Source organism: Pomacea canaliculata, linkage group LG7 (genome assembly GCF_003073045.1).
Source record: "Pomacea canaliculata isolate SZHN2017 linkage group LG7, ASM307304v1, whole genome shotgun sequence".
Lineage (NCBI taxonomy): Eukaryota > Metazoa > Mollusca > Gastropoda > Architaenioglossa > Ampullariidae > Pomacea > Pomacea canaliculata.
This window is the reverse complement of record NC_037596.1, coordinates 23,339,858-23,364,162: the sequence shown is the minus strand read 5'-3', so window position 1 is coordinate 23,364,162 and position 24,305 is coordinate 23,339,858. Positions and strand designations below refer to the sequence as shown.

At 41.1% G+C, this 24,305-nt stretch overlaps 1 protein-coding gene across 1 annotated transcript; it reads right to left on the bottom strand.

The window, feature by feature from the left end:
- Positions 1 to 18,299: 18,299 nt before the first annotated feature.
- Positions 18,300 to 24,245, bottom strand: LOC112568487 (sulfite oxidase-like). The gene is given in 3 exon segments (XM_025245794.1): positions 18,300 to 22,297; positions 22,299 to 22,942; positions 23,696 to 24,245. Coding segments are annotated over 3 exon segments (1,692 nt in total). The 5' UTR covers positions 23,904 to 24,245; the 3' UTR covers positions 18,300 to 21,457.
- Between the last annotated feature and the right edge of the window lie 60 nt (positions 24,246 to 24,305).

Here is a 24,305-nt window from a genome sequence, read left to right as displayed (position 1 = left end):
TGCCGAGTGTCCTCTCTACATCGCCTACATCATGGGTCTTCACTAAAGGCCACATCGCCAAATGGGAGACACAATGGGCAAATGTTTACGATAGCCAGAAAAAAAATACATTTTGCCGAAAATATTTAAATATTTAACAGTGTGGCTAGTTAAGAAAGCCGTTTACACCAAGTTTTATTTGTGTTTACTAATTAGGACACAGAACTTTAATTGGACAGCATCGTCTATGAAAAATTATATCCCAAATCTTTATCACATCGGTTTGTTGTTTCTTTTATTGTTTGATTGTTTTTCCTTTTTTTTCGGTTTTTCTTTTTTTTTTTTTTTTTGTTTGCTTTTGTTTTTGCTTTTTGTTGTTTTGTTTGCTTGTTTGTTTGTGTTGTTTTGTTTGTTTGTTTGTTTGTTTGCTTTGCTTTTTGTTGCTTGGTTTCTTTGTCTTATTCCTTAAGGTAGCGAGGAAGAGAAAAGGAAAGCAGCCCTCGCTAACAGCTGGCCTCGAGACAAGATGAAGGTCTAGTAGCTCATTCCCATTCGACTTTCAGGTAACTAGGTTACCTTTACATATTTTTTTTCCAGTTTGCCTTTTTCTTTCTTTCCTTCTTGCACGAGACTTCTCAAATCGGATCATAAAAACGTTTTTTTCTTTACATTGTTCCTACCACCTCACCCCACACTCCCCACCACCACCATTGCATGTCTTTTTTCTTTCTTTTTTGCAGGATATTTCGCCACCAGCAAGAAGAAATCAGAGGCGCTGGCTGATCGCAGGATATCTCTCCTTCTCTAAAAGTAATTACACTGACACGCCAGGCGCCCGCAGACCCAAAGTCTTTTCATTTACCTGATAGGTCGGGGTTATGTGTGAAGTCAGTCGAGCGTGAAAGCTGCCTCTGTGGCTGCGAGGCGGATTTGAAGAGGTCCTGAAGCCGGCAGCCATTTTCGATTTGGTGTGGCCACTGGCGCGGAATTCGGACGTGATGTTATCACCCGTGATCACGCGAAATCACGCGAGATTGACGCAGTTCTGTCAATAAAGATGGCGGCATAGCAAACAATCGCTGCAACCCTCGGCAACGTTGCTGGCGGGACGGGATGGGGTGGGGTGAGGGATTGTGGGATGGGGTTGAGGAATCACGACAATGACACTGTTCGTGTGCCATACTTGTATCGTCGCTCGACTAACACTTTGCGGCCTAAAGCAAGGATCTACGTTAACACCTCGGCAGAAAGATGACGGTTATGCTCTTAGGCTTTAAGCTCCTGAAAGATGCTATTAGGGCCTTCATCCTCTACTTAATACGGATTCACTCCCACCTCTCGTGGGCAAATGACCTTTCATACCAAATCTGTTTCACATTTAGTTTTTATTTACAATATTAATATCGTTGGCTCGGTATTACCGCAGAGTGTTTTATTTCGATTTGTCTGTCTTACAATATCTGTTTGGACATTGTGGCAGTTAAAGTAGCTTAAATATAAAAATATAGTCTTTCAACACTTTTCCACTTATTATTATTATTTTATACCTGATTAATTAAAATATCTGTTAAGTGTTTTGAGAGTTGGAATAAGTTTCCGACTAACAATTGAGCGCGGTGACTTCATAGGTCACCTGGAAATTTTTCTCTCAAAGTTTAAAGTGACGGAAGCTGGTCTCGTTTGGTCAGGTTATTGGTCGCTTACATTTTAAGACCGTTTTTAGGGTACCTTGAAATGGGTGGGCAGGATGAACTGGATGGAGTACATCAAACAATGGATGGTCTCCATGAGGTGGACTTGCCACGATGCTCCAGACACGGGCAATGACACATGTTGGCTCCAGCGGACAAACAAATATAACTGGTCGTTAGTTGCTATCAAAGGATGAATTGTGAAATAGTTTGTCGTCATTGTTTTAGTTCCATGAATAATTAATTAATAAATAAGTAGTGTTTTAGGTTCCTACACAGACAAACCGTGTAAAACAACAGATAGCCTCGGAAGTTATTGTGAAGATTCGAATGACCTACGTATTTGACATAATGGTAAAAAAAAAAGGTCAAAGGTTAGCATCATGATACTTATTCAAACCGTACTGTTCAGGATGTAAAAGGATTGTGGGGGCGCTATTCACCGCGAGTGTCCGGGTGTTAGGCTGCGGGGTCACGACGAAAGGTGAGGAGCGGGCGTACGACGCTGCTGCTAACTGTGGCCGGCGTGTTCAGGTGTTTGTGTGTGTGCGAACGTGCTGCGTGGTGCTGGCAGTCCGGTGAGTTTACTGTATACACAAACACGCTCACACCACTACATTACACCAACAAACAGAAGCCATGCACGTGCCGCTAACACAAGCACGTGAGTTTGTGCCTCTCACACGGTCTCCGTGCTTAGGGTTAGTCCTCATAACAAACCATTGTTCACCCAATGAACAGACACACACACCAAACCCTTCTCTCCTCCCTCCTTCTCAGAAATAAAATAAAATGACCATTCCCACTTCTCAAATTTTTTTGGGGGGAGAGCGTTTGAAATGCGATATATATAGATTATAGGAGTTTTTTTTTAAATGGGATAATTTTCCCCAAAACCACATCTATCACGCCTAGCCAGCAATCACATAAAACTGCGAGCTTTTTCAAGGGATCGATAGCACGGAGGTTTAAACCCGCAGCATGATGGGAAGGGAGAGAAGAGTACACAGACGATAATATTCTACCCGCTCCGTCTCCAGCATCCCGAGCTGTGAGCATGCGCGAGAAAATAGTTCTGTAATACGGACCGCGGGATTAAAGCTGGGCGAGTTTGTCTTCCCCCTCCTCTTCCCCACCATACCCACCCCACACACATCCAAACATGTTTTGGGGTTCTTTTTCGAATTTTTTGTTGCTTGCGTGTTTATTTCTCGTGAGGAATCGATTAACAATGACTATACTGATTTTTGTTAATTTGCAATTAATTGTTTGGATGGATGGAGTGAGGGTTGGTTTGCATGTGACAGCATCCTTAATTCATTTGTGTTATGTACTGCCCTCTAAGGACTAGTGGGGTGCGATGTTAGTTTTTTTCTTATGCGGGGTAAACTTTAACAGGATACCAGTTCGCCAAAATCCAGGTTAATACTCTCTTCCTTTTTTAAGATATAAACCTAAAAAAATCAACATGAACAAATTTTTTTCTTATTTGTGCTGGTTTCATATTTTCCCCTCTCGGAAATTTTCGGTGATTTTATTAGGACTTATTTTTTTTTTTTAATTTATTTATTTATTTATTTATTTGTACTTGTACCTTACGGATTTCAACAACATTCAAGGAATTTGACTTCAAATATACATCAGCAAAGCATGTAAGAACCATCCACATACCTTTGCAGAGTCTATGGCAGGTGAAATGAAGCGATCAAAACACTTACATTGTTTGGTTATCTGCACATTTTCATTCATCTATCATTTATTCCATTATCCATCTATGCATGCAGACAGACAGATAGACAGACAGACGAAAAATATTCATGACCAAGATATTGCATTGGCTCGTCTCTCAAGACTGGCCATGGATGCACTTGGCGGGGAGGGACCACAGTTGAACTATTCCTTGAAGAAGACCCTTGACAAAGCAGTTTTATTTCAGACGTCTCCTCTTAAAAGCGCAGTTTTGTTATCTGACTTCCACACACAAAAGGAACGGTTTCCATTTTTAAATCCCTACAAGCTCTATGACCAAGCCTTGAGGCGGTTGCTGTTGTGTGGTTTATGCAATCAGTGTCTAGGGTTAGTCCCTCCCTCCTCATAATTAGGTGTGTCTTCTTTCAGATGCTTATCAGGAGCTTGTGATGACAGAATCACTCCACAGGCTAAAAACCAGAATAAAAAGATATATTACAGTCCTGTCATCATTTTTTTTTTTTTTTCAAGTAAAGTTAACCATAACCTCATACAAATAGTCAAAACTTCTCGCCATCGTCATTATCTCAACTTCCGCCATCAGCATCTTAATAGTCATTATCATCGTTATCGTCATATTTATCATCACCTTTTCATTACATCGTCGTCTCATCGTCGTTATTTAATAGTTTTTGTTTCAGTGTTAGGCTTGCAGTTTAACAGAGTTCCGGTGGAGCTTGAAATATTTGCTGTGGACCATCAGGTTGCCATAGTTCTGCTTGTATCAAGAGATTTTATATTTTCCACGTTTCGAGCAAACTGAATGGACTCACTGTCCGCTTATGGGATTGCGAATATCTGCACTCCGACACACAGAGGGCTGCATACAACACCCCACAGCCTCACCCAGACGGTCTTGTTATGAGACTCCTGAATTATCTCCCCCTGTTGTGGCTTTTTTGTTCTTTTTTTATGTGGAAGCTGTTTTCCGAAGACGTAGTATAGAGCTCGTAGGAACTCGCACTCATTCTCCAACCCGGCGTTTTGCATAAACCGGAAGTTGCATGGTGCAACATGGCGAATGTCCCACTGGCAGAATTACTTCCGCTTGAGCGGTTTGCGTGAATCCAAGATTTGAATAAAGAGCAGGCCAACACTCGGTTTATTTTTCACAAATGTGCGAATTAGCTCCATGCAGCCCCAGTGGAGCTCTCTCTCGCGCGCGCGCTCTCTTTCTTTCTCTCTTTCTCTCTTCCTTTTTTTTTATTCCTTGTTGAGCAACAAAGCTGCAGGGAGACCAGCAAGCTTGGAGGAAATTGGAGAGAAACGCAAAGTGACGAAACGAGGGCTCTTCAGCGTTGCGTGGTGTTGCACTCCGCTGCCGGCGGGCATCCATCTCGTTAAGTCTCGTGAAGTCTCGTAACCTCCCGTAGTCTCGTAGTTCTCGCTGCCCAAGCAAGCAAATCGCTAATGACTACAAGCGTCATGCGAGTCGTGTTAACAAAGGAGTGTATTACTTCCATCAGTCCATCTTTGAATGTAGCATCTGTATCAGTCTGCATGCGTGCGTGGGCACGCAGGTCCGCTCGGCCTGTGTTTGAAAGTGTGTGCCACAGCTATAAATGTTAGAATATTTCATACAGCCCTCAATCATTTTTTGATACTCATAAATCCAGGTTTTAATTTTTTTCTTTTAAATTAGCCTAAAGGACCTAATGGCATCCATGCCGTTTATCAAGCCCATGGGCACGACCTCCATCACTGCAGATCCCTCTGTCTCGTTACAACAACGATTTTTGATGAGCAAATCTGAAATTTCATAACCGACAACTCAAAAATTTCATCAAACTTTAAATTTCTTTTAACCCAGATAGTGACAAGTTAAATCTATCCGTTTTTATCACCGGGAGTACTCATTTTAAAATCAAATCAGCAGGTTTTAATTTCTGAACTGGTTTTTTTTTTTAAAGAGGGGTTTGCATACTACAAGAGATGCACAACACACAGGTAAACACTGATCGTATTATCAAAGTGAATTAAAAATTTAGATACGAGAATAATGGATGCCAGACTTCCGTCGCAATCTTGTTGGTGAGCTTGACTCAGTTCGCGATCCTCCCAACACCTCCAGCAAGCAGCTCGAACTCATGGTGAAACTTGGGCGGAGTTTAGTGTCCATCACAAGCCACTCATCATCAAATAGCTAGGATTATTTATAGAGCTACTGAGGCTGCTTCAAAAAAAGCTGAATCCCTTCCACAAAGAAGAGCTCCCAGCGAAGGGCGACCAGAAGGGCCGGAACAGACACGATAGTCTTTTGCGCTCCAGAAACCCCATTCCATCCCTCCCTCTCCCTGCTCCCCGAACCCTACCTCCCTCCCTCCTCACCGTGACTGTCTTTAACGGTAGACGAGTCCCCTCTCCTGCTTTTCCCCAACAATCAACACGACAAAGTTACAGCTTTGGGGAGACTGGTTACCCTCGGTGTCGCCTCGTCTTCGTGAAATTTCATGTCATCTATCCTAACGTGTTTTCCCCCCTACATTCCACCGACCATCAAGCCAACATAGGCAGGACTACTTTCAGGAAGGTGATCCGTTTTCGGCGTCTTCAGTAGGCTTGATGATGCCACGTGGCTGGCTGAGACTGATTGCAGCTCACCTTCGCGACCGTGATGGTGATGTTGGTAGGAGGACTGTTACGGTCAAAATGTTCTTGCAGACGTGGACACGATTCGTAGAAATATTATGTGTCTCCAATCCATGTCTGAACAAACATACATACCATCGTTCCATCATGACATCACAGCAGTATTGCTCTAACAAAATATAAATTTCGGGAAACAAATAAAATACTATACTAAGATTCAATGTCCGAAAAATAGTTTTTGCAATGTCTGCTCCCTTTACGCATCGAAACTTTGTAAAGAGATCTTTGAAAAGAAAGTTAGTCCGTTCGACTTTCTGACCAGAGGCTACCGGTTCGAACCTTTTTAGGTTTACCAAGTGAACGTATTAAACACATACAAAAAAGGCAGCGTAGGAAAAAAATGAGTGCGTTATGCCTCTCCTCAATTTAGATACGGTGAACCACTTACAGTCTGCTGCTTGTACAACCACTTCTAAAATAACTTTTTCTCTAGAAATCGACTCTGTCAAGTATAATGATAGATGGAAAAGAACATTTTTGTCGACTAACTGATTCAAACATACGCCACAGAAGTTTATATATATATAACGACAACCAATATGAAGTCAAGAAAATGACGAGTATGTTACACAATAACAAAAAGCCCTCACGAGCAACACATAATGCAGGATCTGAAAACAACAGCAAATTTCCAGCCTGTAATAAAGATAAATACAATGCAGTAAGGATGAAGGAAAGAAATGATGACCAAGCCCTCGCCGACTCGCTCGAGATTTGGTTACAATGTGAATTCTTTCTTCGGTCATGGCTGACCTCTTCCGCGGGGTTATTCCGTCTTCAGCTGTAAAACAAATGGCTTTCCAGTCGTCAGCAATAATCTGACAACTTGGCCATCGACTGTGCAGCTGATGGATGTTCAAGAAGCAAGAAAAGATACAATCGACGACCAGAACTGTTCTTCCTGAGAAAGAAACAAATGACACCATCAAGCAACAATAATGGAGGTCGACAACTAACTTACAGCCAGACACAAATAAAATTCAGAAAAAAATAAAAGCCAGAGAGCAGATTGAAACCATACTGTGAGAGACAAAAGTCACTGAACTCACTGGCACGTTTTTTCAGCCAGAAAAAGATCCCCCTACCCTTCAACAACTCCCTCCTCTCCCCAAAATGGAGTTATAGTAGTTGGACATCGTTGACGCGTGATAACCTTGCGCCAACCGAAGCAGAAAGTCTTTCACTGACGCGGAAGAAAACAAGTCGTGATGAGGGTGTGCGAGCGAGATGGCGGTGGTAACGGGTGTCGATAGGTTTGAAGAAGACAGAGGGGACCTGGGTGGTGGAGTTAGGGGTCTGCGAGAGTAATGTCCCTGTCGGACGCGTCCGAGACTTGTCTTCGTTCTGTTGGAGAAAATGACGATAAACTACACAATTGACTGTTAGTGAGATGAAAAATGGCGGCTGGCGGTCTTCCTTTGGAACTAGTCAAAGTTGGGAAAGTAGCCATGGTTGTGGAAACAACTCCCGACAGCCCTTTGCCTGAGGTTCGTGACCTCTCATTTCCGAGCGTCAGTCGGTCAGTCTGTGTGAGATGCTGCTGACATAATTCCTGTTGAAAGAAAGCAATTCTGGTCTCGTAAGAGGCTATGATTGGTCCAATCAGCAATTCCGTCTTTCGCCAAACACGTGCCTTCAGATCGAAGTACCTCGCGCGCCTGACAGGAAGTCACGTGGCTTGCCCAATTACGTCAGTGATGGATGAAGTAGCGGTCAACGCGGACTGACTCACGAGGGGCCGCCGAGACAGGCCGAGAATGTCAAGCAGGTCTCTGTCTTGCAGTGGAAAACTCGCTTTTGTTGCGCTCGGCCTCCCAGAGGCGGAGTCATTCAAGCAGAAAAACAGCCCGGGCTAATTTGGCCCCATCAAAACGATAGTCATTTTGTTCGCAAAAACAAACGAGCAATTAACTTAATTAAAAGCATGGCTTCACCGCCGTGGTTATCGTTCAACATTCTCTCAGTCCGACCCATAACCTGTCCGTTCCATCACTTTCGAAATTGAGGCAAAACTCGCGTCAAAACGAGTTCGATTGCGCCTCGCCACCCGATCTCTATCTGTCATTTTATGCCACGGTTTGACAATTTTAAGGCCGGGGATTAAAATGTTTGATGTTCCGCTCTCAACCCTCGTTGCCAAGGAGAAGAATTAATAATCCCACGCGCTATTTTTGTGGTAGATATATAGCATGCTTTGCTTGTAATATTAAAAAAAAATTAGTTGATGGCTGGAAGTTTGGACTTGATTGGAGTAAGTCAGTTTAAAAGAGACAGATAATAATTATTTCAATCACACCAAATGTAAAAATGTGTAGATCGATGGGTGAAGGGGAGAAGATTTCTGTCGTTAATACAGTTTTATTTCATCGTTCATTACGTTTATTGGCTGTGATGACAGGGTACGGGGTGGGTAACTCGGCCAGGGGAAAAATGGCGGAAAATTTAGGTGGGAAAAGGAGTTATCACACTTTCGGAGCACGGGATCGCAATATACGCAGGCTTAGACGGACAGAAAGAAGTTCAGACAGACAACAAGGAAGACAGATGGACCGATAAGTCAAGAAAGATAGATATGACTAGTCAGGGGGATAGAAAGGCAGGTAAATCAAGGAAGGTAAGCAGTTGGGCAGATAAGTCATGGCGATGTTCACCTGTCGTGGCAACATGATGTCGCAAAAAAAAAACACTTTATAATTTGTGTTAAAAGCAATATTTGATTGATCTGCATCCAAAATCGAGACATCATCGATGCACAGGAATACTGTAGCTTATGAAAGAGGAAGGATATTTTCTTTTCTTCAAACTGACATTTTCCTGTAGAAGGTTGCGAATAGTTTGATCTTTCAGCTCATTTACTGACCACTCACGTGTATACATCTCTAAAATGTTTATCTCATTCAGTGTTGTACATCCTTGTTGTGTACACGTGTGCTGTTTATATTACACTATTCAATACTGTTATTGTCAGTCAGCATGCTGTTATATACTGGGAAAATAATTACGATTGCAATTAATGATTAATGCAAGGAACCCTGAAAGGTCATCTGCTCCGAGGTCCATGCTGGCTTCCGAGCTTTTCTCTACCCGCTCAGAAGGACAGAAGGAAATAAAACAAAAAATAAAGAGAGAAGAATGGAACAAAGCTAGAAAGACGTGCATGAGAAGAAGAACAATGAAAAAAAAGAAGAAGAAATAAAAAGGAAACAAGAAGAAACAAACAATAAGGACATAAGGAAACAATGCAAAGGAAGGGAAAACAAACAATAAAAGAAAGAAGAAATAAAAGAAAAAGAAAAAAGGGAAATAAAAAGAATGAAAGAAGAAAAGATGCAATGGAAGAATGAGACGAAGAAGAAAGAAAGTTACAGCAAAAGGAGAAAGAGGGAATGAAGAAGAAGAGTTTTAGATTACCATTAATGTGGTGGAAACCAAAATGAAAAAAGAAAAAAAAAGACAAACTAAGACCAGAGTTGACAGCATTAGAGGACAGGCCATGAGTCATACTCGTCTCGTGATTCACAATCTTTGTATTGCTTCCCCTTGCTTCCGCCATCTTTTGATTTCGCCGCTTCATTCAATTAGGGCGAAGATGTGAGGCGAGAGTACAAGCGATCGTCCTTGTTTGTGTGGTGGATTGATACTCGTCAATTTGTCCACCGTCGCAGCCGCGGAGGAATACAGACCTGTTGTGCGTGTCACTCCAAAGGCGCGTAATGATCCCTCGACACTTCGTGTAGGCATGCGCCTTGCGGATGGATGCAAGGAGTTAAAAGGTCGAGGAGCTTACGTATTGAGTCGGAGGTGAGATTGGGGCAGTCGGGCTGATTGGACCAGAAATGATTCCACTGTCCCACAACCCCCACTCCTTTAAAACCTTCTTGCCTTTTATACACAAAGGGTGGAGTGTGCACCCGATATATCAGCTCAACGTCGTCCATGAGGGGAGACAATCAGCAGAGAAAGAATTGCCTGGACCCTTGAAAGTGATGATAAAAAGCGTCTCCCCCTCCCCCGAGGTCCCCCTTTCCCGTGAGGAAGGGAAAAGCAGGATGGCTGGGAAAGGGGAATATTGGGTGGGGGTGGGGATATTTGAAAGAAAAAGACTCAGGGATGGAGAGATCAGTTTAGAGGAGAGAAAGAAAATAAGAACGAAGGAAAAATAAATGCACACGCTCGCACAGACACACGCACATTTTTGCAAACTGATATCAAGAATTATATTAGTAACAGTGAGCCCCACAGTTCTAGGAGCAGTGAACCCAAATGGATCTACCTGTCCTCTTCTCCAGCCACCTTTATTACCTCCCGTGACAAATCTGGACGAAAGCTGTCACATCTGTGAGCAGATTTTTTCCCTCAGTATTTAAAAAAAAACCCGTGTGATGTATTAGTGTGAATGTATAAAACTTATATTCTTTAAAAAATATTTATTTGTGTACTCCTGATATAATTGATTATTTAGTTCTTTACATTCAGACCTGTTCATGCCCGACCTCAAGGAAGATCTTCCACCTGTCGCGCAGTTCCCCCTACAGCAGTTGTCGCTCCATAGATGTCGGTGTAGAAGGCCTCAGAGGTGTGGAATGTTGTTTTGGACAAACTAATTGCCCTTTAAACAAACTTGAGGGAACAACGAACTCAAACTTGCAAACCGCCCGTGCACCAAGGGCAATGAGCCAATAGCTATTTCATTCATGTATTCATTTTATTTCATTTATTTAATTTACTCCTTTCAATGCCTGTCTCTAGTTTACTTTTCTGTTCTTTGTTTTCTTTTGTTGGCATTTTTTTCTTTTCAAAAGTGTGTTTATTCTGTTTCTTTCTTTTCTGTTTGTTTTCTTATTTCTTTATTTGTTTTTTCAATCATTCTTCGCTCTTTTTGTCATTATCTATTGTTGTCGTTCTTGTGCACTCTGTGACTTGCAGGAGAGTGGACTCAATGAACTCTAGCAGATTAGAGGGTATAGGAGGCAATGCATCTGCACTACAAGGGAACAATAAACAAACAGTACTAAGAAACAGGGAGATAATCTGTTAACGGGTGATACCGTATTGCCTCCCTTTGTCGTCCGTGACGCTACACACAGCTTTAACGGCGTTTTCTCTATAAACATTCGCGGACTCTTTTATTCCGCCTTGATAATACGCCGACATCATTTTTCAGTCTAGCCATCGCCCCTCCCTGGGGGGAACCTGCCGAATTGATTGCAGTTGCCAGCCCCACAAGAGCCGGTGACTAACGCACACAGGGGCTGGCTCTGCAAACCCATTGACAGCGGTAAGCTCCCTGTGGCCTCTCGCAGACTGTATCAGCCCTCGGTCCGCCGAGAGATGCTGGCGGATGGTGTATCTCCGCACATGAGACGTCCTTCGCCATAACTCTTGTTTTATTATCTCCCTGCATCATCGCAATGACAGATGGGATACGCAAGTCTTTTCCAAGTCGCTTTCAATTGCTCCACAAACCGCTTTTTCTATGTAATACCCACTCTTTTCATTAAAAAAAATAGTTCGGTTTCGTGGCTGGCATTTTTTTCGCGTCTTACCATTTTTCACATGCACAGACAAACGCATGTACACATGCGCGCGTGTTGTACACCGTGAGCGTACAATGACCAGTGAACAGAACAGGTTACAGTTTTTATTTGGCACAATAAAATGTTTATTAAAATGTTTAGAAGAAATAGAAATAATGATAATAGTGCTAGAGATTTTCCAGTAGTTATTATTATCATTATTGTTGTTGTTACTAATGCTGCTGCTCTTTGTAGACTTGCCACCTCACTTTTCTGGAGTCCATTAACATTAAATCATCGTAGATGTTAGAATCAACAAAGGCAGGGGAGTAGTACTAATATTTTTTTCAGCAAATATGAGCATGAATATTGCTATTGGCTGCATCATCGTCATCATCATCATCATCATCATGTTTTTATTGTTTTTTTTAATTCCCATCGCTTCAACCTCTAATTTACTCATGAAAGCAGCGATGCTTTACATGTTTCTACCGTTTGTCTGGATATTTATTTCATACTTCCATGATTACAACATTGTACAAGAATTCTGATGACGAGTTAACAATTAGGTTTAAAAGCTCAGAGAACGCAGGTTCTCCAATAAAAGTAACAATCGACACGAAGCCGAAAAAATCTCAGAAGTGCGCGTGCGTGGTTTGGCTTAATGACAATTAACACTCAGACTTTCATCAAAAGTCATCTTTTGTCTCACATTGCACTGTTCGACCATGGATGTGTATAAGTGGACTGCTGTCTGTCTGCCAAGACCAAGGTTTACCCTCTTGCGAAGTTCTCCGCTGTTAGTCTCGGCGAGCCTCAACAAAGAATGTGACTAAACCGGAAGCTTTGTAGTATCATGCCTCGTTTTAGTAGTTAACTGGAAAAAATAATCTGCCAGCAGTCCAGTAATACAAGTTCGTGGTTCAATGTATGTGTACACGCACCACGTTCGCGCATGATCTCTGAACTCTCCAGACAGTGAGAACAGCAGCAGTCAAAAATGACACTCTTACTTCCCCTGACTTTAAATGATTGAAGAGACTGAAGAGTTGGCCGAGTAATCCCAGGCTAACTTCCGGTTCATGGAATAAAGCGCGGATTGAGTACACTAGTCAATGCTTTCCACGCTCAGGACTTCTCTCTCCTCTCGCCTTTCTTGTTCTCCAGCCAGCTATAGAGACTCGCTGAAGCAAAAGTAAAATCGGAGAGTGCATTCGGTGTAGTTTAAAACTAATTTTGCATGCGCGCAGAATATGGCAGCTCCGCGCAATGAAGTCGGCTCTCACACGAGTAAACAAATCGAATTAGAACCAACAAACACGTCCTCCTTATTTGAAACTCTTTTGTTAGAGGAGGGAGACAAACTGGAGACGGCCGTTCCTCTTACATGTTTTGCTATTGTCTGGTGGCAGATGAATTATGTAAATTTCGTCCCCAAAACACGTTCCTTCGGTTGGGAAAGGAAGCCAATGGATTCAAGCGATTGGGATTCGCTGAAGGATTTTTCTCCCTGTTCTTCACAAAAATGGTGTGCGTTTTTCCGAAAGATGTTCGTATTAATTAGTTTTAACATGGCTACTTAGCATTTTCACTCTGCGGAACGTCAAAAAGAGTTTGATCATTTAGCTGCATTCGATTGACTAATTTACGGCAGGGTTTAATGTTAATAAGTTATTATTATAGATGAAAGTAAAATAAACCCTTAAAAAGTATTGGGTTCAGTTAGAAATCCAAGATATTTTGACAGCTGTGAAAAATACGAAATTAAAGAAATGTGTTTTACCTTACTAACCAATGTCGACGTTGTTCGTGTTTTCTTGTCTGTGGCACAAAGTGAGTTTGATCGCTGCAACCAATCAAGTTAATTGTATTACATCGGTTTATTATACTTTCGACAATATTAAAATGAAAAGGGACTAGAAGATAATTTTTTCATAGCAAATAAGTGTCTGGAAATGCAGATGCACTTTCAATCACACGCGAAGTACACAGGAAGCATACAAACACGCGCAAGCGCACACACGCACTCGATGGCAGACATGACAGATATACAAAAATAACGCTCACACAAATACTTCTAAGTTTCTTTCTCATAGACATATATCTATATAGACGTGTATGCCCAGATGCACACACACCTTGACACATCCATATGCATCCTCTATCCCTCTCTTTCTCTCTCATTCACTCACACACACACGTGCATGCATCACACACACACGCACACACGTACACATCAAGAATACAAACCCACGCAAACATATCAATACAAAAAGCCACCATTCCTCTAGAACAATGCTAGAACACACCATAGCAGCAATATGAACAAGAGGCTGCAGGTCCCTCTTGACAACTTTTAAACGCTGAGTCACGCCACGGCAAGGTAGTAGGGGGGTAGGGATGGGGAGGTAGGAGACTGGAGGGTAACCTAGCGACGGAAAATAGCAACACCCTTCCCAGAAGCCACCTCGATCGAGCTATTTTTCGGCAACGACGAGCTATACCCTCTCCGAGTTGACAAGCCCTAGCCGAGCAATCATTCCCGACAACTCTCGACTCCCGGCCCCTGTGTGCGGCGTAATTTCGCGACAACACTTGTAGCCGTCTGTGCGACAAGCCGTAGAGCGGAAGGAGCGCAGGAAAGATTCTATTAGACAACGCCCGTGCTGTCTCCACGCGATGAAAAGAGAATTGGGGAAGCTGGAGGGGCGAACGACCGGACCGAGGACAGGGACGCGAGGCATCCAAAGACGCGAGAGTTTGTTAGGAAACCCTCCCGACGGCGAGCAGTCGAGCGCGGGGGGTGTGTCAGGCTCGAGAGGATATGGGTTCGAAACTATGAATAAAATTGAAGCCCCGTCATCTAGTTTGTGTGGAAAACACCGGGAGCCTTTTCCTTTGATGAAATGTCCTTTACTTGGGTTCGCCCGGGACGCCGCGTGCGTCATTTCCGGTGCGAGGGTTAGTGCTTTTGGCCTCTTCAAGCAGAAGAAAAGGACGCAATTCAGAAACGTCTAGGTGTGCACGGATTACAAAAAAGGAGACTTTTAAAATAAAAAAAGTCATTCACATTCAGCTCCATTTTTGACAACCTTTTTATTATGTTTTAGAGACAAGACGCTTTAGTATCTTAAGATGAATAGTAATTACCTCCTGATACTTCTGATCAAAGAATAGTGAAATCAGAGGCTGGCCTTTCCTTGCGGAAAGATGTCTCTCTAACATCCTTAATCAGGGAATACTTCTGTGTGGAACAAAAGTATTAAAGCAATTATGCACCCGTAGGTTTTGATTAGCAACCTAGAAGAGTTTACACTTGCGAACAATATGATAATGACGATATGCTCGATGGATACTATCCTCAACTAAAAACAATAACAGAAAATTTAGTCCATCTTCAAGAAAGACATAAAGTAAGCTCAAAAACTAAACGTTAACAAAACATAAGCTGTCACACAAAAATTGTTTAGTCAACTTTTTTTATTTAGAAAAGACCAAAAATTTAAGGTCTCTACAAATTTGTATTTTCGGTGATACTGAAGGCCTAAGCCAGCCTGAAAAATAAAGAAATGTTCGTCAAAAAAACAAATCTGCAAGTTGACTTCAAAGCCCAGTTTGTAAGATTGCATCACTAAAGCTCATCCTTTGAATGGAAGGCTAATGAGGCTCACTCCAGCACCAGAATACAATACACTTTCACGCAGGAGGCTCAAGTTCTCAGAGAAACAGTTAAATGCGCCTCGCCTGAATTGCTATCAGAACGGGCTTCATTTGGACCGCTTCAACTTTCGCCAGAACCTGTTCTGCTCGTCTCTGGCTCTCTGGAGAACCCTAATCAGCCTTAATGCATGTTGGAAAGACAAGAGAGCGCCTGAAATACTGTCATGAGACAAGTTGCACGCTGTGACACTGTCAAATCAATTCCATTGTAAACTTTCTAAAGTTTTTTTCCCTGTGGCGTTAGGGAGACGCCCTATCTGGTCTTTCTACAAAATGGAAGGGAGTTCAGATCGGCAATTTTTCGTCTTGTCTTCTACTCGAAATGCTGAACAAAAGATATCCGCAAGATGTAGATTTATGAGAGGAGAATAGGAACAAATAAAAAGGGTATCGAACTAAAGGTGCAAGGATTGAACACGCATCATTCATATCGATATTTAGTTATATCGGCAAAGTTTTATATAAGTGAAAGCTGGGTTTTTGTTTTAAAATCTCTTTTATTTCATTGTTTCGGGCACTTCAAAGCTTGTGCAAGTGTGTGTGGAAATTCTTACTAACAGACATTTAAGTAAAAAGGCATGTCGTTTACCAATGGTGCACCATCTCTTAAAATATGTTATTATTTATTTATTATCTGTCCGGTCATGTACACCCTTGTACACTACTTGTACTTTGACCTGCGTATTCACACAATCCACTTGCTTTGGCGAGAATGTGCTTCCACCTAGAGGTGATTTCGGGCTATTAGGTATAAGAATAAACAGAAATCCCTGAAGATAACCCTTATCAATTATCCCTGCTAATAAATTTCGAATAAAGAGTGTCCCGAGACAAGATCTGAACCCATGGTCTCTCACTGCAGTGGTGACAAGCGAGTGTCAAAAGTTGTTGCACCACATACCCGATACACTCTTGTGGTTGTGATCTGGTGGGTCCCCAGTTCGCCCATAGGCTGCCCGTGGTGGTCTCTTCATACGCCATTTGACCAGGGGCCAGATTCACGAGAGCCCCAGACATTTAGTTTTTCACTCCATGAGTTGAAGGTCAGTCCACTACATGATGCAGACGACACTTCTGGTGATAGTCTGAGATCGCAGGGCAGTCAGTCAACCAAACTGGAGCAACACAAGGAGAGGTCTCATGAAGGGAAAAAGAAAAGATTTTCAATCGTGCTTGCCAAACAAGCACTTTCCAAAACACTTTTTAACTTTTCCAGAAACAGTTTTTTGTATGCGATGCCACACGGACGAACTTGCCTCCGTAAACATTTTATATGTGCAAAAGTTTCGTCTCTTGACATTTGCCATCGCGGAATCAATAGACGAGAGGATTTAACTACTTCAGGCTGCAATTCACGTGTAGATGATAAAGCGAGGGAAAAAAGCGAAGACAGGTCAAAGAATGGCTAGTCAGAATTTAAACCAGAAGCAGAGTTGGGTATAGTTCAAACCATGCTCTGATGAAGGAGCTGAGTATCCTTGATTCCGACTTTTATGCAATTTCGTCGACGATAGACCTTCTCTCTTTGAGAAAAATCGCTCAATGTAGACCTTCCTAGAGGACGAAATAAAACAGCGTTTGGAGACAAATAATTCCTTATTTAATTGCTTCAAAGTATTTCTTCCGAAAGTGGTATGAAGTGTAATTATCCTAGCTTCGGGCAGCGTCTGCCAGGGCCGATTTGCATACTTTGTGTGTGAATACGCATTACAGAAATAGTGCTAATCTTCAGGGGAAACTTTAAAATATAAAATTAGGTAAGAACTACATTACATGCACTTGATCTAGTCCCACTTTACAACGGAGAAACTTTTTTTTAAAGAGCGTGCTGCAGGATTTTTATAACATTTCGACGAATTATCTTGTCCTGTAAGCGGAGTCGGGCCACCCTGACCTTTGACCGTCAATAGCTGGAAATAGTACAGTTGATCCATTATCCCGTCCCACGCACCTTGCCCACCATAGCTTTCTAGAAGAAATGAAGTTGATTTATCACTCACCCCACCCCACCCCCAAAAAAAGAGTGATTGGGTTCGGCTTCTTACATGGTTAAACACGGTAAACCACTTATTTTCATTGCTCAACCCCTAGAGTACGGTAATTTTCACCTTTAATATATTTTGAAAAGACTAAAGTTAACAGCATCAGTATTTCAATCACAGGTGCATTGAAAACAATCTGTATTTTTACCGTCGATCTCTTGTAGTGATACTTTGACGATCTCACGAAAAATGTTCAGTTTTACTCTAAAAGTGTAAAATTATTTTAGGATGACGCAAGAAAGATAAAGGTAATCCTGTGAGTTTAAGGTGGATGGGAAGTGAGCTGTTAAACAACCTGCTTATTATGTGAGGTCCTTTCTTCTCACTTGCTACTTTAATCTTCTCAACCCGCTGCGGAGTCAGGTACCCATTACAGAGCTGCTATCAGGAAAAGGTACGCTGCGTTACACGGGCATCGAACCAGGCAATCACCGGGACTTTGGGTTCGGAAGCTGTTGTGCTAACCACTGACTAGGCTATTCGCTTCGCAGCGACTCTGTCCATCCGCGACCAGGGCAGATCAGTTCGCATTCACGGAGGAAGGGAAATAACTCCTGTAATTGCATTTACTTTGTCGTACGAGTTGCACCCCTTTGTACCTTGCGCTCGAAACCTCCATGCAGTAATTTTTTTTTCTTTATTATTATGTGTAAATTCAGTGTAATAATAAAGATTATGTAAACGACACTATCTTTTTAATTCCGAAGTCGAGAGTGGGCAAATTTTTAATAAAAACAAGAAAATAAATGGTTACAGAGACTATGTACACTACATGTTTCGGGTCTCGGATTAAAACAATACCAGTTTTCTTTTAAGTCTAATTTTTGAAATACATTAGTAAATAAAATTGGTTTTCAATCCTCAACTGCTCACCAACTAAAATCTTATATAATCTGAGATTTTTTCCCAAGACATATATTATTGCTGATTAAAAAGAAAACACACAACAACCATTACCAAGAAACATTTATTATGTTTTACAACAACATTACAGGATCCAAAATAATTTAAAGCACAACCAAAAGAGTAGGCTTAATTTCAGAAATCTGTAATGAAAGAACAAAGTTTGAAATAGTTCATGCTAGTCCACATGTGGCTGCGTGTGTGCAAGTGTGTGTGTGCCAAAATTAAAAGTTCATTTTATCAACACTTCACAAAACAGGATGAAATCAATGAAGCTTTTACAGCATGAACTTCAGAGAAACCTCACACTACAGTACACAATAATTCATTAAAAAATATGCATTACAGAGAAAAAAATGTACTTGTGAAATACATGTGAGAAAAACTGCAGAATTCCACATCAATCTGCAAGGCATGCAAATATTATCCGTAATGTGCTGTAACACTTTTAACAATGGCAAGGTTTTTTTTTATTTTAAAACAAATCATAACAGTTCTCTGTAAAATAAATTTTAAGGTGATATCTGAACCTTAAATAACAATCTGGTTAGTCATAGAGACTGGCCTGTTTTTTTTAATAAAGTTTCAAATATATTTAAACATGTAAGTCAAAATACTTTTTCATGTAATAGGTGAACAGCAAGGCACAGAGGGAGAGTATGTTTAAGCCACAAATAATACATCTTAAAATATGCAAAAATAAGCATGACTGTGGACCAGCCAGTCTATTTTTGGAAACCTTAAATGCAGAAAAGGCATCTAAGCATAGAGGAAACACAAGGCCTTGTCATATCTGACAATGTAAGCTGTTGGTTAAATGAACTAGTATTATAAGAAATTGTGCATCAAGTAAATACTTAATATGTATCAAAATATTGTTTACATATAAAATGTTTTTAAGATCTGTTGAGTCTGTGCCAGGTTCTTGAAATATCTAATATGGCCAGACAAGCCTAACCAAAAACAATACAAAAAAGAGAAATAACATTCAAAAATACATTTTATAGGTGGACTTCAGTAGCTTGAGTTGTTTACAGGATGTCACTGATGTCCAATAGATGCTTATACATCTAAATAATGATAAAGAAAAAAAAAAAATACATGATTCTTGTTTTGCTTCCTTGAGCATGTTGGGACTTTAGTACAGCCGTCATAATTTACATCTTCACTTGGTACAGTGATCAGTCTAGCTATTTATGGCATTCTCTTCATTTGTAAAATATATTACCATATATATGCCATATAAGGCAGGGCCACGCACCTTGGCAGAAAAATCCAACTGCAGCACTGGTGATGACTATAACATGTGTGCCACATGACTCCAGACTCAATCCCCATAGCGGACCTGCAATGGACACCTCAGGAAAAAAGGATGGCCCAAAGAGACAGGCAAACCCTCAAAAACTTCAACTGTAGAGGCCTATCACTCAAGACATTACCCAAAGCAGCAGCAAACAGAACCAGATGGAATGTCGCTTGCTGTCGCCTCTCGTGCCAGATGGCACAGAGAGGACTGATCGATTGGTTTATATAGCATACATCTTCATATGACTTATGGGATGTATCATCTCAATACAAACACCAAGTTCATCAAAAAGTCTACTAGTCATACAAATCTTCCTGCACACACATGACAGGGCTGAGCTACAACAGTTTATGCCACACAGAAAAGTAAAAAACATGCAGTTTTAAGCTGTTAATTATGCAATTGTACTACATTAAGCAATCACATTCATATTACATAAATAAACATTCCAATAAACATCTACTGTGTTGCTGTAACATAATTATAACAAATAATGCTTTAGAACAACAGAATACTCAACAACATTGCTTTTCCAATCATGATCACATGACACCATTAAGGATTTTGTCTAATAATATTTACTTTGAATAGGTGCTACTGTAGTGTAATTAAAATGAAATAATTTTCCGCGACCACAACATATTCAGCAAAGTTGCTTTTCTGTATTAAATGACCACATTACACCAATAAACACTTTTTTTAATGATAAATACTTGAAATGTGTGATGCTGTAAGTAATTAGAATGAAATAATACTTCAGAACCATAGCACACTCAACAAAGTTATTGTTAAAAACATTTTATCCAACTCACATTCGTATATCTCTCTTCTCTCTTGTTCCTATTCACCCCTAGTGGAGCATAGGGAAGCAACATATCGCATATCACATATCGTTAAATGTAGATGTCTCAAAAATCAACAATCATCAAATATCCAAAACAGTGATAATATATGTGGTCCCGTGTAAACACTTCATAACAATCTGAATAATTCCAGATACACCCTAATGATCATCCAATAAACAACACGATATTTATGAAATTGATACAATGATTTTCAAAGTTCTTCTCTCATGTTTCTTAGCTTTTATATATTTACTTGGATTGCCTACTCTGATACATATGATTCAGGAACTGAGGTAAGTATGAAAATACACCATTTATGGTCATCATCATTTGTGTGCGTTTGCTGCATTCTCTCCCCATATCTATTTTATTTCACTCTCATATATTTACTTACATCAGACAATCAGTAGCTCTAATACCCCTGCAAATGGTGACTGGCCATTTTTAATACTTCTCCCTAATGAGGCCTGTTGACTAGACACTTTAAAGATCTGAAACCCTGGCATTTAAAACAAAAATATGTACTTTCAGCTGTCATATAACGTTGCGACAAGAAATAAGCTGCAGGATAATAGCATTGCTTACTCCTCATGTGATATTCAAAGAACTCAAGAGACCAAACAGTGAACAAAGCCAGTAACATCATCTTAAAATAAATGCAAATGGTCAGCTTCAAATGAAAGAAGAAATTATAGAACTATTATTATAAAATTATACAAGAAAATCTCTCAGCTCTTACCATTAACTGACACATCTTAAACAAACAGGAAAACAAATCACTATTTGAATTCAGTACTTTAAATGCAGCTATAGTCATCTGGTCCATATTAGAATTTTGCAGTAAATAGCCTGGGTCCAGCATGTTAAACTTCCCTGACATCATCACACATGATAGAAATCATTATTAATTAACACGAAATATGTAGCACGATTATGTCCACAATAAATTCTTTACAGCAATCAAAATTTGGTTGTGAAATCTCGAGGATTTGTCCGTACATTCTGGTATTTGGTTAAACAACTTACATCTATGTCTCCCATCAATATTGTAATTTATTTATGAGGATGGTGGCACAATCACTTTGACGTGGTGCCAGGCGTTGCTCAAAACACCTCGCAAATTCCAGATGCCTTCCACTCTGTCTGGCTGTGCATTGTATGCTACATCAACTGCTTTGCACACCAGCTCTACCTCCCCTTTATGATCTGGTGGCAAAGGGATGGTTGCCTCCCACAATGACCAGCCCCATGCCTTGTACTGACTCTGGCCGTTGGGCTGAATTGACGCTACATGCCAGGTTTTCCCTCCATCAGCAGAAACATCCACCCGAATAATGGCTCTTCCTCCTCCACTCCAAGCGTATCCTCGGACGGTGACATCTTCAGCACCCTCCTCCAGTTCTGCTCCAGCAGGGGGGTCGCAAATGGCTGAGATGACTGGAAGCTGCATAATTGCGACAGAGGAATCAAAATCTACATTGTGCCAGTCCACAGAACAGTTGAAACCCTTGTAGTCCCGCCTTTGCCAATGACTCTCGCTTTCCTCATCACTGAGATAGATTTTATTCAGCCACTTCACCTGGCGGGCACCTACAACCCCCGGAATGATGACTCGCAGTGGGTAACCATGATCTCGAGGCAGCTCTTTTCCATTCATTTCATATGCAACAATGATTTCATCTTTCAGTAATATTGCCAATTCTATTGGGAGTGAAGCTCCATAGAAAGATCCATCAGGCCCTCTGTCTAAGCCTTCAAAGACCAAATGCTTTTTGTCAGTTTTCTCCAGATTTATTTCACTCTGTGCCAGTATGTCGTTGAGGGCAACCCCAGACCACTCTGCATTTCCAATTGCAGCTGATCCCCAGTTCAGCCCCTTGACTGGCTTTGATGTTGATCATCTCACTACGGCGATTGCCTGCGCATTGTACAACAGAAACTACAGACTTTTTCTTAAACTGCTTCTTAAGGTCATTTATACTGAGTTTCAATTCCTTCTTTGGTCCCTGGACTTCCAATGTGAAGCTGCGAGGATTAATATTTGGGACCGGAAGGTGGTTTCTGACAAAAAACAAATCATTAGGTGTCAAGTAGTTATCAACCAAAAGTTCTGCAGGTGGTTCAGCATTAAATGGTTTCTTTGAACTTGGAATAAGGAGAGGGCTTCGAGGTGGATCGTTGGCATAAGGATCCTCCTTTGAGAAGGATTCCACTTTAGGCAATTCTGTGATGTTACCAATCCGAAAGCTCTCCACAGTGCTCAATATGTCTGAGTGTTTGTGGACTGCATAAAGATCCCAAAAAGGTTCCACGGATCCTCCTGCTGCCAGCAGGATCTTGGAACCACCTGGATGGCTGGAGACATATTCGGTGATATCATAAACTCCATTCTTGAAGGTCACCCAAATGCCAGTTTCCTTTGTTTTATGCCTAGCAACATCATCAAGCGTGTAAGTAGGAAGACCAGGACGGATGTTTCCTGCTTCCACATCTTCAGAAGCCTTCACCTTGTCCTTCTTCAGCTTCCAGAAAAAGGTTCCTCCTAATACACAACATTTTTTTTAAAGCATAAAAGCAGTCATTCAAACATACTGTTCTAAAAGTCGAGAGAAATTAAATCAAGCTTGTTTAAAATGTTTAGCAATAGCCACAAAAACCTTCACCACTGATGAGTTCTGCTTCATAAAATTAAAAAAAGAGCTTCTCTTCTTTAGTCCTTTTAATACGAAAGACTTAGATACTCGTTATAATCTGTTCAAAACCTTCAAATGTCTTAGATTTTAGTTACTGCACAAACATGAGAGCCACTACATCAGTTAAACTGTATTCGAGATTTTGATTGAATGAGCGTATTTATCTGCTTGTGTTAGTGGGTGTGTGAAAGAGAGATTAATAATTCATCAAAACACATACGTGCATCTACATTTCGCTGTATGCATGATGAAAGGTGCATTCAGAACATATACTAAATACAAACTTGTGGTTTTTACATGTTTATGCTGATGTAACAGACCTACAGTTTTCGCAACCATAATTAAAAACGAAAAAGAATATTTCACAGAAGGCACAAAAAACAGCTTCAATAATCCTGCCTACATGTATGCAAGTAAAAATAATTTTGCGAAGAGGTACTCAACTGCAAACAAGGAAAGATCCCTGCAGCTGTGACGCTATACGAAATCGCCTTTTTGTGCAATGTTGTTGTTGAAAGCACACTACTGTTTTGTAATTAGTATTTAAATGAAATTAAATTCGTAACGTATCCACTGCGTGCAGGCTGTATATAAATACGCACCAAGCAAACATGCTGTTCCGACTGCTGCGATTGCTGCGTTCCTAAAATTTTGTTGCTCGCGGCTGGAACGGCTGTCTTGCTCGTCACCTGCGACACTGCTGCTGACATGACGCATATCATTTAGAATAGAAAAGGAAGAAGGGCTCCAAATTTTGTGACCCCACCTCCATGTCAGGAATCCAGCAGCTCTAAACACTTTCGACGACATCCTAATAAAAGTGAATCGTTGAAAGTCGTGCTCCACACGACACCTGCAGACGACAATGAAAATTGCCTTGACCTCTCACCTAGCAAAGGTAAAGGTTATCACGTTCAAGCGATGCTCGCGGCTACACAACACTACGTATTGGGATAACGACAATGGATTTGATTTCAGGCGGTATATAGGTCAGAGCTTCAGAGATCTTTGCTGACAAAGATGTCGTTATGGTTTGTGCTCGCTTGTATCACGGAAGTGTAAATTCGTGCTTGTATTTTCGCAGAGTTAAGACTTGGACGTGGACTGCTGTCTGTCTGCCAAGACCAACCTTCAACTTCTTGCAACTTCCGCTGTTAGCCTTGGCGAGCCTAAACAAAGAATGTGACTAAACCGGAAGCTTTTTAGTCTCAT